This window comes from Arachis duranensis, chromosome 4 (genome assembly GCF_000817695.3).
Source record: "Arachis duranensis cultivar V14167 chromosome 4, aradu.V14167.gnm2.J7QH, whole genome shotgun sequence".
Lineage (NCBI taxonomy): Eukaryota > Viridiplantae > Streptophyta > Magnoliopsida > Fabales > Fabaceae > Arachis > Arachis duranensis.
In genome coordinates, this window is record NC_029775.3 from 117,241,236 (window position 1) to 117,256,001 (window position 14,766).

Sequence of the window (14,766 nt, forward strand, 5' to 3'; positions counted from 1 at the left end):
TTATGATTAATCTTTAAAATATTTAAATTTAAAATCAATTTAAATTAAATTTCTTATTTTACCTAATTTAAAATCAATTAGCACCGCACTAATTTAAATTTATTACCGCACTAATTTAAATTTATTTCGATTCTAATTATCGCAAACTGCATGGATTGATAGTAATGGTATCTTGTACAACATTGAGAGACTAGTGGTACAATTTAGAAATTTTAAACAGTATATTAATCTATTTTAAGTGATACGTGACGCATGAATTACTTGTTGAAAGCTCCATGCCTCCATCCCACGGATCAAGCCGGGCCCAATGAAATTGAAAAAGCGATGTATCCTACTTAAGAACAGCTCATCACTCATCAGCCACAATCAAATAATGCTCATTCATTCTTTATAGTCATATATATGGTACTCTGCTAATGTACACAACTGAACTAGTGACTGCATAAAATTCACTAATCCCTTAATCCATTAATCAAACTTCGACTCTCGAATTCGGTAAACAATAAGAAATCGAACAATAATGCGGCATCAGTAAGATGGACCCTCTTAGGCTCTTACTAATAAAAGCCACCAATTTCAAAAATCTTCAGTCTCAAAGTCAATACTTCAATTGATATGAATTGAGTGTAAAAATAGCAGGAAATTACGATTTTATTTTTATTCTAGGTAGAGACCGCATCACCATTGCAGCTACAAGAAATTGATAACCGATCAAATTTAATACAAATACAAGATATATAACTCAAGCACAATTGTTAATCAACAGCTGATATAGCCAAATAAAACCCAATTGGATCAGATTTATGAACTATGAATAAGAATCAAAGCTAAATTCAAGTAACTGTTATAGCAACCTAAAACTACTGAAGCTTAGCCATTAATGAAATCAAGTGAGGTCTACATGCAAAGACAATTAAGTAAGTAGAAGTTTAGTAACGTAATAACGTCAGATCTGAAAATTCAAAATCTACTAATACTTTGTTGTAACAGTAATACAAACTAGACATCAGATACTACTACTAAGTTTAACACATAATTTGCTCAAAGCAGATACACATTAACATTTTAATTCAGCAAAAGACGAGCCCTCATTACAATAGAACATAGAATTGGGATTCATTAATATTTTAAAAACCCTATAATCTACCAGGACCGAAACTTAAGCCCTCTCGCCTCTGATTCTGCGAGCCAACTGAATATCCTTCGGCATAATGGTGACTCTCTTGGCATGAATAGCGCAAAGGTTAGTATCCTCGAAAAGACCGACGAGGTAAGCCTCAGCAGCTTCCTGTAGAGCGGCGACGGCGCTGCTCTGGAATCGGAGATCAGTCTTGAAATCCTGGGCGATTTCCCGAACAAGACGCTGAAACGGAAGCTTACGAATCAAAAGTTCAGTGCTCTTCTGGTACTTCCTGATTTCTCTCAGAGCCACCGTTCCTGGACGGAAACGATGAGGCTTCTTAACTCCTCCGGTCGCCGGAGCTGACTTTCTGGCGGCCTTAGTTGCCAGCTGCTTCCTTGGAGCCTTACCGCCGGTGGATTTGCGAGCTGTCTGCTTGGTACGTGCCATGTCGATTAGAAAGTAACGGAAGAGAAGATGCGAAATTTGATTTTCTCGAGAAAGTGTGAGGAGAATTTGAGAGATGGTGTGAATGATGGGAAATTGGGGAATTGTTATATAGCTGCAGATTTTGGGGGTGGTGAAAGGCGGGAAATGAAAATGGTATTGGGGAGACTGATTTGAGGAGATTGTAGCCGTTGATGGAGAGGAGAGGGCTTATCGACGGTTGTGAGGCTTTTAAAGTTGGAGAATGGGATCGCGATCCGTGGCAGTGAGATTGTAACCAATAGAGTTGTCTCATTAAGCTCTTTGTCCTTGACAAATGCTAATTGCTATATTTTGCACATAATCGATATAAATAAATAAAGGAAAAGTAGGATTTTAGTTCTTAATATATAGATTGAAAATTTTTTTTGTTTTAATTTTTTTCATACAAAATTGTTTCTAAACTTTAAAATTGTTTTAAAATTATATTTTTTATTTAAATATTAAAATTTTAGATCAAATTATGCGTAACAAAAAAAATTATAAAATATAAAAAAAATAATAAGAGAAAGAGAGTATTTTTGTTCTTACAAAAAGAAAATGGAAGAAGAAAAAGAAAAAAAAAAAGAAGAAGGTGTCTACGATTTATTTCTGTCTCAATTTCTATCGTCACTCTCGTACAATTTTGATCCAAAGTAAGGACGATTTTAAAATTATGTCCTTAAGGGCGATTTTGTATGAAAAAAAATTAGGGACAAAAAAATTAGAGCGAATACCCAAGGCCCTTAACATAAAAAATACCCAATTCGATCTCTATACTTTATTTTTATGGGACTAATTAGTCCCTATGCCAAAAGAAATACATGAGATCAGTCCTATAAAAATAAAGCTTAGCTATTCAGGGGCCAAGTTAGGTATTTTTTTTTAAGGGATTTGTTATCTTTCGAGATATTGTCAAGGCGTTTAAGATTTTTCTTAAAAAAATTTTGACTTATATTTTAGAGACTAAAATTGTACTTAACCCATAAATAAATAAAGACATTTTATGAGAAGACAAAATTTAATAAATACTTGCATAATCTTGGATTAAATTTAATAAATGTTCAAAAAAATTTATTTAAATTTATTATATATGAAATTGATTAAATATTTAATTATTTCATGTGTTAAAAATATACTGCATAAAATGTGTTTATTTATCTACTTTGTAAAGAGCTAACAATCAAAACTAGACACTAAATTAAAGAAAAAACAAATTCCTTTTTTCTTTTATTTTTTGGAGTCAGCCTTGAGCGTTGAGCCCTTGACGGCTTTGGTAGTTAACCACTAAAACGGCAATCCAGTTTGTCAAATGCCACTGTTTAGCCTTTAACGTCGTCGTTTTATCGCATCTGTGGATTCATTGCACCGAACAACGTGTGGTGGCTTTATCGGAGAAAAGTGAAATTACAGTGTAACACGGCGAGATTCGCTGATTAGGCGCAAAACCCCAAGTCTGCACCCATTTACAAAACAAAATCTCGTTTAATTCGAATTCCCCAGCGCAAGTTTTTGGTGCTTCCGATTTTTTTCGCGCGAAGCAAAACCCAGAAGAATTGCTTAATTGAAAAATGACAGAAGATAGCAGCGTTAGGGTTTCTTCTTCCGATGAAGCCAACGTCCCCAACGATGCATCACACGCAAGGCAGAGGTAAATTACAAATTTTCGTTTTGCAGATTATGTTGAATTGGTAGAACCTTTGTGCACTGTGGATTACGTCATTTAATTGTTATTTTCATGTTTGTTTCTCTTAGAGATATGCAAGTGTTTGATTAATTTGATTGCGACTATTTGAGAGTTAAAATTGATGAGTGATCGAGACGCTAAACTTCAATGTATTTAAGGCATAGTTTCGGTCTGTTTTTGTGCGTAGGAAGAAGAAGAGAAAGTGGGATCAACCAGCTGAGTCGTTGGTAGCTGTTGGGATGGCGGTCCCTGGAGTTATTCCTTTAAGCACCACTGCAACCCTTGGTGGAGGGATTTCATATCCGGGCATAGCTCCAGTCTCTGGTGCAGTTTTAACAAATCCATTGGTGGCATCAGTTCAGCAACAAACTACAATTGGAGCAGTCCAAAAACCTAATCAAGTGAGATATCTACTCATCTCAAACTTACAATGTTCATCATTTATGCAGATGATAATTTTCCTACCAAAACCACAAATCAAACTGGTGCTTTGCAAAATGTCTATTTGAAGTGTTGTCTTAATATATATGTATTTATTTTTCAATATGCTGCTGAAGGCTGTTTTTCCACCACGAATTTTGTTTGATAGTCGATCTGGTTTTTGTTTTGTGATTTGTTCTTAATATGTTATGTGTTCCTTATTTTGATTTTGGGATGAATTCTCATGTAGCAGAAGATCCAAGATGAATTAATAATTGCTCGAGAAATTGTCATCAACGATGCTGAGTCTTCTGTTCGGTACAAGTTGACAAAACGCCAGACACAAGAGGAGGTGAATTATATGCAATCAATTCCACATCCCTATCTCCAAGCATTTCTCACTCACTCTCATCCTTAGTAAAAAATTTTCCACCTTATGCAGATTCAGAGGTGCACCGGTGCTATAGTTATCACTAGGTTTGTGGTGCACGCCATTTGCAAAGTCAGTCCTTTTTAGTGTTTCCTAGCCCCTGCATTTGATGCTGATTTTTTTGTTTTTTTTTGTTTTCCCTCTGCAGGGGGAAGTATAGGCAACCTAATGCACCAGCAGATGGAGAGAAGCCATTGTATCTTCACATTTCTGCAGGAGCTCATGTAACAGCTACTGTCTTTTAAGTAGAATGATGCTTGGGTTAAATAACCAGACTTAACCATTTATTACTAGAAACAGATAGATGAATTCCTTTGAAACTGATGCGTTTCTATCTTGAATAATTAATATGTGGCTTTTTTGTCTTATGATTGATCATTCACAACAATAGTGATATTTCATGATTTGGTTTTCCTTTGGGTGACACCTAATAATTTGCAGATAAAAGAGACGGCAGAACGAATTTTAGCTGTTGATCGTGCTGCTGCAATGATTGAAGAAATGCTAAGACAGGGGCCGAATTCACAGTTGGTTCCTTCTTCCCCACCTTCCATCCTAGCTAATGGGCTGAAGGTAATTCATCCATTATTAACTTATGGATATTCACTATGCTGTTGTAATGTTAAGATATTGACAACCGATATTTCTGCATGAATCAGGTGTTCAGTGAAAGTGTGTTTTTGGGCTTTGATGCTGACCCATCATTGAATATTGCTGCACGAATACGTGGACCAAATGTGAGCGCTTGACTACAGTACTTAATTGATTTGTCTATTCATAGTTCACTGTTTTAGGTGGGAGTTGTGTATGACTATACGTAAACTTAATGTCTGCCACAATTCCTATTTGTTTTCCCTTTTTTTTTTTCTTGGTTGCACCTGATGGTTTGTGGTGTGACCATATGTTCATCTGCTGTATTTGTTTTCATACTTCTACCATTTTTCTATCCTTTATTATGTGTGCATGTGTCCTACTATTTTTTAACTTCTGATATGATGGTGTGGAAATACCTAGAGTTAGTAGGACTAGGAGTTTTCAAATGGATGATTAGGCAAGAAAAAAGGGAGGATAGAACTGGGGGATGGATGAAATGTTGTAATGTTAAATATGGCATAGAAGTATTAGTTAAGTGCAAAGTAGTGAATAGAAGGTGGAGACTGAATGGCTACTGGTTTGCATTAGTAAACTGATTCTGAACTTATGCTGATTTTAGCCTTGATCAGCCTTCTTAGGCTTCTACTAGTTGAATGCCCTGCATCTTTATGTTTATTTCCATCTTTACTTTAGTTTCTTGTGAACTTTGTGTATATTGAGGTTGAAATAATCTGATGTTTCAAGCTTTTCTGACATCCCCATACAATTGGGAGAAATTGTTTTGGTGTTGGTGGTGCTTTTGGATTTGAACGTGCAGGACCAGTATATAAATCACATTATGAATGAAACAGGAGCTACTGTTATACTGAGAGGACATGGTTCAGGAAGCGATGAATGCTCAAATGGAGAAGGTCCATTTTTTTGTCCTTTATGATCTGAACTTTGTAAATGGCATGTTAGTTCAGCATAGCATATTCTTTATATGTATGGTTCGCAACTGGATTTTTTTTCCTGGTTGCAACAGATGGACAGCAGCCCATGCATTTATTTTTGTCGAGTAACAATGCAAAAAGTCTTGAAGATGCTAAGCTTCTGGCTGAAAACCTCTTGGATACAATCAGCGTAGAGTGTGGTGTTTCCAGGTATTTAATTTTTTTAATGTTAAGGGTTTAGGATATGTAAGCCATTTTTCAGTTGTGAAATAACGAGGAAATATTTCCTTCCTCAGGTATTATAATTATTAGTATCTGACTATCTGATATAAAGCAGAAACACCAAGTTTTAAGATAGATACTTTTTAGTATTTGGTAACCTTTTTCATACGACATTTTAATATCAACATGTCCTTATATGATGAGGGATCCTCACTGCTGTAAATAATTGTTTAGGGTACTCTTTCCGAAGCTAAGAATGGATGAAGGGTAATTAGCTGAGGTTGAGGTATACATTGGGATTAGAATGCTCTGGGTTTTATTTAAGCCCTTACAACCCGTTAGCCCTAGTTTTCTGAATTGCAGGCAGGTGCCCAACAGCTGCCCTCAACTCACTCTCATGGAATTATTGGGCTGCATAAATTATTATTATAAACCTCAGTGTCCAATTTCATTTATACGGACTGTGTACTTTGACTTGGGAATTTGAACTCTCGAGTTCATTTTTTGTCAAAGTATTGACACGTAGAACTTGATTTCATTTATGGTGCATTTTAGTTTTGTCTAGAACTGAAGTGGAGTTTGAAAGGGAAGTGTGGGTGGAAGTTTAAGTTGCTAAATGTAATTGGTAATTGAGAATATTTCCTCTGCCTTCTGCAATTTCAATTCTTTAGATTTTGTGTTATCTGGTGGTTTTCAAGTGTTTTCATGATGACAATTTTTATTTAGTTGGATTTGTAAATAACTTATGTTCAACTGTCTTAGGGTTTCATCATGTAAGGTTTATAGTGCTGTTCCACAGCCACAGCAGGTATATAGTGCTGTTCCACCACCTCAGCAGGTATATAGTGCTGTTCCACCTCCCCAGCAGGTTTATAGTGTTGTACCACCTCCCCAGCAGAACCCTACTGCCATTTCAACCCCACTAGTTTACAGTGCTGTTCCACCCCCACAGCAGTTGTTAGCTGGAGTTCAGAGTTCCACAATGGGGCTAGAGGCGACTACAGGCTTAACCACCAGTTCAATATCATCAGCTGTGGGCTCCACACCAGTTACTCCAGCTTCCTTTGTTGGTGTTCCTGGTGTTGCCACTACTGCCCTCGCACCAGGTGCTACACCATATTCTGCAGGATATTTGAGCTCTGGTTCCCAAGCAAACTCGATTGGTTATACTCCCCCTTCAGTATTAGGTGGCACTAGCTATATTGGATACGGTGGAATATATCCCCAAGCTACTCCTTTGCAGCAAGTGGCCCTTGTCCTGCGACACTCTCCTTCCATTGCTTCAACAGTTGCTCCAACAACATCAGCATCAAATGAAGAATCTAAATCTAAGTCGACCACAAGCTCTGAAGTTGAAAAGGAGAAACGGCCACCTCAGAGGCGGAAGTTTCAAGAATTACCAGTTGGCTCAAATGGCACACGGAAATTCAATCAGGTCATTGCATTACTATTGCTAAAATCTTTGAAATACAACATTGCCTGTATCCAAGGAAAAGTCTTTTGTTCCCCTTTATTCCATTGTAGTTTTTTTAGTAACATTGGTAATAATATAATGGTTTGGATTCTGAAAGTCCAATAGTTCTACCTGTGGTCCATGGATCTAATTACTGGGTGTAGAAATTTAAATATTTCAGCAAGCATGGAGGTAAGAGTGACCCTCCATCGTGTTGAATATGTTATCTCTGGGCTCTAAAATGAGGAGCACCACAATGAAGAAAAGAGAAAAAAAATTAAAATAGAAAAATCTCTGTTGCCTTTCTTAGCCTTTCTTAATTTACAAAAGGATTTTCAAGAATCTTGATTTCACAATAATGCCAATTCTATTCCTTTCAGAGCCCCTAGTTACATTGACGCCAATTCCTAATATTTGAGTCATAGGTTGCCTTTTCCTTGTATGTTCAGATAATATATTACAGGAATAATGGTAATTCTTGTTAATAAAGACTATAACCTATTGTGTCATTTAAAAATAATAGGGTAGTTAAGTTTTTTCTATTTTGTTTTCAGGATCAAAGGAAATAAAATTACAAATTTGCAATTCAATAGCTCCATGGAAATACCGTGTTGAGATTTTATTTTTTTTCATAGCTTGCTTGGGTTTTTCTGATCCTGTGTCACCAGTATGCTGTATATTCACTGTTAGCTTGTATATACTAGGAAAAGAGAGCCCTTATGCTTATGTTTTCTATATAACTATGCACATCTTAACTTTGTGACTTCTCTTTCTTCTTTCTTTATCAATGACAAGTAGAAAATTAAATGTTTTTAATCTTCAGCTCTATTTTACCATACATATTACCTTGTGCTGACTGTTAGTGCTTAATATTCCAGGTATTTTCTCTGACCTTCTATGAAGCTAATAGGCTGACACTGGACCTGTCTGTTGGGCCGTTGGTTTGTATGTTTGACAGGGTTTTCAGTTTTGGAGGAATTAGGAGGGCGCTCATTGCTTCAATGAATTTGTCATTGTCAATCTGAGATATTCTGATTTTTTTTTTTTTAATCTTAGCTCCACTTGAAACGGTTTTATCAGCACCAAATTGATTTAATTTCCTGGGGGAAAAAAGATCATCTGAGATAGGAATAGGAGAAAATATATGTTACAAATGGGATATCATAGTAAAGTATAATTGATAGGGGAGATAATTAGATGCGAGTAAAATACATCAAATGAGAAAGATTTATGAGTTTCTTGGTTATTATCCATTGAACAGGCATGGGTAAACATCATAATTTTTTAAAACTTTGGTGTTGACAACCTCATCCGGCACAAGGTGATAAGTAACCATATCCATGAAAAGACCATGCAAGTGTTTTAACCCTCGTGAAAGCTTTACCCTATGTCTCTATTCATTCAAGAACTCGTGTTTTTATTTTAAAAAAAATGTCCATCCTCATCAAGAAATTAAGTTATGTGCTAGACTTTTTGTTTAGATATTTCCACATTGATTCTATATTTGATCTTGGTACTTCAAATCATTGCTATATATTGTTTATCATTTTTTCTTTTTAATTTTTCCTATTCAGTCTCAATTGACTTTTAGTTTGGTGTGTCGGGACAATTATTACAATAACATCTGATTCAGAAGTTGTGTCTGGATTTTTTTTCCTTTCTCTTCCAATCTAACTTAATTGCAGGGATTAGAGCATTTAAAACCTAATGAACAATCTGCTGATATGGCTGTGAGGAAAGTATTGACTATGCCAGCTCCTAAGAAGTTGATCCAGCCATCATCCAATGGAATGCCTCCTCCTCCCCCAAGAAAAATGCCCCCACCACCACCTCCACCTAAATTTCATGATCCACCTGAAGTTAAAGTACAGGACAAAAGCGAGAGTTTTCCTAAGACAAAATCTGATGCAGTTCCTGGTTAGAGTGAATCCTACTTTTGCTTTACCGTTTTGATTTTCTTGCTAACAACATTGTAACGTTTCTTTGATACATCATTCTGTGCCAGGGTGGCCCTGTAATTTTACTTTTAAGTACCCTGCTGGCTAACTTCTACATCAATTTATGTGAATTCTTTATCCATTTCAGATACTTTGGTGAAGCTGATGGAATATGGAGACGAGGATGATGATCTAGACGATTCTAGTGAGGAATCACTTGCTAGCTCACCGCGCAAAGTTGGGGCTCAAAAGCCTTTCTGGGCTTTATGATATGATCCATAAGTGTATGCTGGAAAGCATGAGATGTAAATAAGTAAAGGTTGGGATGGAGCCAGTTCTTGTTAATGTGAGTTGCTGGATCGGCGATTATGGTTACTCTTCCAGGTGGAACAAGGTCGTAGTCCTGAGCATAATTTTTGGAGTGAAAATAGGTTGTTGAGTAGCATCACCTTAAAAGTTCTTAAATTGCACATACTCATTTGCTTTGGGATACCAATTGTTCCGTTGTAATTTTTTGTTCTAATTTGAGTATACATAATACATGTATTTAGGAGTAGTTGGCTGCCAGTGTGATGTAGCAATGCTGTGTTACAAGGGATTGAAATAGGGCTTTTGTTTCACCCCTTTTTCATAGTCTGCGCCCACTTAGCGACTGAACTTGATAGATGAACGAAACTTGTTCCTGATAAAGATACATAGAACAAGCAATTGCAAAAGCAAAACATATTTTGCTTCTCCACTTTTTATCCTTTTGTCCGTTCTGATTAATGATGAAAGAAATGCACTAAGCCAAGCCAACTCAACAGTTTGGATTGGGATATTATCAAAACAATATTCAAGCTTAAAAATTGATTTGCCCCAAATGGATTTCTTTTTCCTTCATGCTTCCGGAATCCGGTCATTCTATGGCACTGCAGGAACAATAACCAGCTCATAACTAACAAGTATTTTAATCATTGAATAATATATATATATATATATATATAGAGCAATAATTCCATCATTAAAAAGTCGCTACACATTAGCTTCTTTTGTAGAATATATGTGATAGGTGTTGTCTTTGGTGGCTTCATTAATTTGGTGACTATCGTGGCTAAGGTCCACCAACCAATTCAAACTTGACATGTGGAATGTTTGAAATTATGAGAAGAAGAATTTGACTAGATGTAATGACCGTAAATACATTAATGAAGCAAGGTAAAAATTTTAAATCGATAAACAACTAGTAATTAACATTTTAAGGAGCTTAGTAATTTAGGTAAAAATTTTAAAAACCAAAAATACAAAAATTGGATAAACTCAAAAAATTGAAAAATCCTCGATCCCAATTTCCAACAGTAGAGTGTAGTTCTATGAAGCCTGGAAAAACTATAATTCCGCCTGTAATTAGTGGGTAGTAAGAATTGGAAGGCACTCATTGCTCGCCTCGCCTGCAGTTTTTGACAGCCAGTTGTTCTCTGAGTTCACTTCCGGGAGTAGTAGGGGAGGTCCTCGTCGTTGTTGAAGGTGAGAGGGATAGGTGGAGTCTCCGTTGGCGTTAAAGGTGAGAGGTGCAGCCGAGGTTCTCGTCGGCTGTGAAAGGGTGTGATCTTGAGAGGGGCATTGGAGATCTTCTCGGCGTTGAAGGTGTGCGAAGTCAACAACAATCCATCCATCGTTATTAACTGTCTTCAACCACACACAAAGCCAATTTCTTCCTTTTCATCATAAATTATCAACTCATTATCCACCCTCATCGAGACGAGGTCATACCTATTAGTACTAAGCATACATCAATCCACACATAAACAACCGATTATTGCATTTTTTCTAATGACAACAACTTCACTATACCCTATCTTGGCACCGGCCAATGACTGTTTCCGTCCTTCAAAATCATTAAAACTAATTGACATTTCTAACATTGAGAGATCACTCTATTTACAATATTATCTGCGTACTAACAAAGAAAAATATTACCATACTTAGTATCTGAACTATAAATTAATAAGGATAAGATAGAGTGCACTTATCATCTTTTTATTGGAGATGCATTTCATAGCCACCTCTAGTCATCATAGACACGGCCACCAAAGACTTGGCCTATGTGATATGTCGCTACTCGCTACAATTGTTCAAAGATTTTTCATAATTCATATTGAGTGGGCTTTGCCAATATATATTAATCATTTTGCAAAAGATATGTGATAATAAATTTAATTAATGATTAAAGAAACGTAATATTTTTTAAAAGAATAAATTTAATTAATGATTAAAGAAACGTAATATTTTTTAAAAGTTTAAAACCAAGATATCTTGGTTGACGTCATTATTTAAACGTAGTACTCTACCACCTCCAACAACCATCAGTTGCTAGTATGCCGCCACCAAACCACTACCACATCTCTGTTATATTAATTTCTAAAGAGTAAAGAACAAAAAAATACTTCACATTTTTAACACCAAATTATTTGAATTCAAATCAAATCTTTCAAATTGAAAGAACTTGATATTACTTGAAATATAAACTTACAAATCGAATCAATTCCAATTTTATTGTATTCTAAAAACATCCTTAACCTTAAAGTAATATCACAAGCAATTTTTACCCTAAACCAGATGACTATCAATAATTGTCCACCACTTTGAGGTGCTAAAACCAAAGCAGCTTGGGATGTAATATCGACTCCTTTCAAACATGTTTGTAGTTAGGTTCAATCCACAAAGGAACATAATCACATAACCCTTTATGTTAGCATAACCATGTTTTTCATTCTAAGCAAGAAAGATAAGATAGAAATATAATCATTCTAAATGCAGTTGCAAATCAATCCTAGAAAATCTCTTATTACAAATCAGTTGTTGAGCTGAAAAACTAACAAATTCAAGCCAAACAATCAAGTTCTGGAAAAAAAAGGGGGAGAAAGGCAAACAAAAACGGTTACATGCTCTGTTTGCAAGATATTCCTCCATGGCAAATGGTAGCCTCACCCACGGTTCTGTGCGATATCACTGGATTCATCATTGTTTTCCCTCAGATTGTTGTCTTGAAACTCCCCATCTGTTCTGTCCTTTTGTTCATCAAACTCATGATCAAATCCCAAACCCGTATTGCCTCCACCAGAGGGAAGATCTCCGCCAGAGTTATCATTGAATTGGAAATTACTAGCACCGCTATCTGCGAAACTAGTTTGAGTGCTGCCACTGCCATAGCTTGCTGGGGCACCATATCCACCACCTCCATAACTTCCACCACTATTATCATTACCACCGAAATTACCACCGCCATAGCCACCACCTCCATAGCCACCACCACCGCCATAGCCACCACCTCCATAGCCACCACCTCCATAGCCGCCACCACCGCCGAATCCTGGACGTGATTTTTCTGCAGCATAGTTCACACGTATTCTCCGACCATGAAGATCCTGTGAAACAACAGAATTCGAGATGCTACATGAAATATAACCAAACTTCTAAAATTTTCAGCAATTAGACATCTTACTCTATTGACACTAACAGTGACAACTAATTGCTGCTAATGCTAAATTCTATCCGTAAAATGAAGAACTATTTTCATTCCTTTTATGTTTTACTACACAGTGCCAACTTTCAATTGGTGAAAAGCTTATGCTTCAAATTTCTAAATCTTGGTTTGGAATTTCTCACAAAACATATCAATGTTTCTTTAAAAGTTCTTATTTGAAAGCCAACCGTTGAAATAAATTATAAAAGTATAATATTATTCAGTGGAAAACTTTCCAGACAAGAATACTATCATGGACATAACATATGCATTTTTGTGAGTGAAATCTGAAAATAGTCAATTGCATTCGCAAGAAACTTGTATGTGAACCTTGCCTCAGACACCTAAGAGCAATTGCATACTCCAGTATATGCATAATTTCATTTCATATGTAATTTGCAACTTTTCAGTGAAGATACCCTTACAATTTCTTGATGAATATGTCAGATAATTTTATATGTTCAGCTAGATAAATCACCGCAAGAAGTTGAAGATACCTGGCCATCCATGGCTTGAATGGCAGAAGATGCATCCTCAGTTGTTGCAAAAGTTATGAATCCAAAACCTCTGGACCTTCCAGTTTCACGGTCCATAATGACCCTTGCTGAAAGAATATTAAGACCAATGGCACAATAAATAATCACCATATTATAAAATGTGCATGCTTGACAGAAAGATGCATTTTTTTATTGTCTTATGTAAACACTTGATTGCTACTACTTGCCCTGTGTCGCAGACCGGAGACCGCAATTACCGCCAATGAAACATTTTATCATGATTAATAACTACATTTTTAAATTAATTCTAGAAAAAAAAGAGAAGAGAAACAAAAACACAAGTTAACAAGAACACAAAAGTATAATCTAGTTCAGACTTTGATATAAATATTTTCAATTATGAAAGGAGCGAAGTTGTGCTGGTATGACATTTATTAATATCAGGCATCATACTGCTCACTGTACGAAATTTAGCACACAATGAAAAAACTAGCGGAATTTGATAATCAAAAAAGAAAATTACCATCAACTACTTCTCCATAGCGTGCAAAAGCCTCCCGCAGACTCATCTCATCTGTGCTATATGAAATACCTGCAACGCAGTCAAAATTTGAAATTTCATTACTATTTCCATGAGAACGATAAACACAATAAATTTAATGTACCTCCGATGAAAAGCTTTGAAGATGACATGGATCGAATAGCCTGGAAAATCGAAGGTTTTGATCCAGACAACTCTTGATTGATGTGCCTGACAGCAGATTGCTTCAGTAGGCTTCCCATTCTATTGAGGAACGCCATTGCTCAAACCCAATAAAAGCTTAACACTGAAAAGGTGTTATGTGGTTTAGTCATTGATCATTAAAACTTATGCTATAATACATTCAAAAACTCAAGTTCATCACTTTTGTACTACGTATTAAAAATAATTATTAATACACTTGCAATCTGATAAAAGAAAATTCAAATCTAATTTCATATTAGCCAAAGCATAAAAAGCTAAATCACATTCATGTCATAAAGTTAAAACAATCCTCTACGTTCTCTCTACCCCGAAAATCAAAAGAAAGAAAAAAAAAACATGAAAATAAAATCAGCAGCTACTCTTTCATAGATACCATAAAACCAATGAGGAAAAAAATCGAATTTTTAATACTTTAGTCCCTTTCTTCCATAATGATGCTGTTCCTCGAAGAACCTCTTACATTTTTTCAGAAAGCAGAGGCCTCGCAGGCCTTAAAGATCAGATTTTTGAACAATAATAAGCATCACCAAGGTCAATCGAATCAACCACTATAAAACCCCGATAAAGGAATAAACAGAGTGGAAAACAAAAAAGATCAGCAGCCAAATAAACCCTACAGAAAATAACAGTGAAATCGCAACGGAAACGAATAAAGGGAAAAAGGGTTGAAGGAAAACTTTGATCTTTGAGATCATATTCATACCTATGTTGAGAAGCACTGTGAGGTTTTCTTCTTCTCAGTGTGCCACAGCCACTTCT

General features: G+C 35.9%; 3 protein-coding genes across 7 annotated transcripts; 1 reads left to right on the plus strand and 2 right to left on the minus strand.

The window, feature by feature from the left end:
* Positions 1 to 951: 951 nt before the first annotated feature.
* LOC107486635 (histone H3.2) lies at positions 952 to 1,663 on the minus strand. The gene has a single exon (XM_016107194.3). It carries the CDS (start codon positions 1,568 to 1,570, stop codon positions 1,160 to 1,162), a length of 411 nt encoding a protein of 136 aa, XP_015962680.1. The 5' UTR covers positions 1,571 to 1,663; the 3' UTR covers positions 952 to 1,159.
* Positions 1,664 to 2,792: 1,129 nt separating this feature from the next.
* LOC107486634 (protein RIK) lies at positions 2,793 to 9,999 on the plus strand. 4 transcript variants are annotated; one of them, XM_052260027.1, is made up of 13 exons: positions 2,797 to 3,236; positions 3,460 to 3,673; positions 3,943 to 4,044; positions 4,135 to 4,169; positions 4,271 to 4,346; positions 4,564 to 4,695; positions 4,782 to 4,859; positions 5,534 to 5,627; positions 5,741 to 5,858; positions 6,633 to 6,678; positions 6,709 to 7,305; positions 9,009 to 9,240; positions 9,409 to 9,999. In XM_052260027.1, exons 1-13 carry the CDS (start codon positions 3,157 to 3,159, stop codon positions 9,528 to 9,530), a joined length of 1,926 nt encoding a protein of 641 aa, XP_052115987.1. In that variant the 5' UTR covers positions 2,797 to 3,156; the 3' UTR covers positions 9,531 to 9,999. The 4 variants fall into 4 exon arrangements, with proteins under 4 accessions (XP_015962679.1, XP_052115987.1, XP_015962677.1 ...); XM_016107191.3 differs by having other exon boundaries at positions 2,798 to 3,236; positions 6,633 to 7,305; XM_016107192.3 differs by having other exon boundaries at positions 2,799 to 3,236; positions 3,946 to 4,044; positions 6,633 to 7,305.
* A 2,029-nt stretch (positions 10,000 to 12,028) lies between these two features.
* Positions 12,029 to 14,766, minus strand: LOC107486633 (glycine-rich RNA-binding protein 4, mitochondrial). Of its 2 annotated transcripts, XM_052259830.1 has the most exons (6): positions 14,711 to 14,758; positions 13,928 to 14,089; positions 13,786 to 13,854; positions 13,263 to 13,369; positions 12,601 to 12,667; positions 12,029 to 12,570 (listed from the first exon to the last, which is right to left on the minus strand). In XM_052259830.1, the coding sequence occupies exons 2-6, from the start codon at positions 14,061 to 14,063 to the stop codon at positions 12,227 to 12,229; spliced, it is 723 nt and encodes a 240-aa protein (XP_052115790.1). In that variant the 5' UTR covers positions 14,064 to 14,089; positions 14,711 to 14,758; the 3' UTR covers positions 12,029 to 12,226. The 2 variants fall into 2 exon arrangements, with proteins under 2 accessions (XP_052115790.1, XP_015962676.1); XM_016107190.3 differs by having other exon boundaries at positions 12,029 to 12,667; positions 14,711 to 14,766.

Coding starts and splice junctions, on each gene's coding strand:
- LOC107486635 (XM_016107194.3), bottom strand. CDS start 1,570: ATGGCACGTACCAAGCAGACAGCTCGCAAATCCACCGGCGGTAAGGCT.
- LOC107486633 (XM_016107190.3), bottom strand. CDS start 14,063: ATGGCGTTCCTCAATAGAATGGGAAGCCTACTGAAGCAATCTGCTGTC. Junction 13,855..13,927: donor TTCAAAGCTTTTCATCGGAG/GTACATTAAATT, acceptor ACTGCGTTGCAG/GTATTTCATATAGCACAGAT. Junction 12,668..13,262: donor TTCAAGCCATGGATGGCCAG/GTATCTTCAACT, acceptor GTTGTTTCACAG/GATCTTCATGGTCGGAGAAT.
- LOC107486634 (XM_016107191.3), top strand. CDS start 3,157: ATGACAGAAGATAGCAGCGTTAGGGTTTCTTCTTCCGATGAAGCCAAC. Junction 5,859..6,632: donor GTAGAGTGTGGTGTTTCCAG/GTATTTAATTTT, acceptor CAACTGTCTTAG/GGTTTCATCATGTAAGGTTT. Junction 9,241..9,408: donor AAAATCTGATGCAGTTCCTG/GTTAGAGTGAAT, acceptor TATCCATTTCAG/ATACTTTGGTGAAGCTGATG.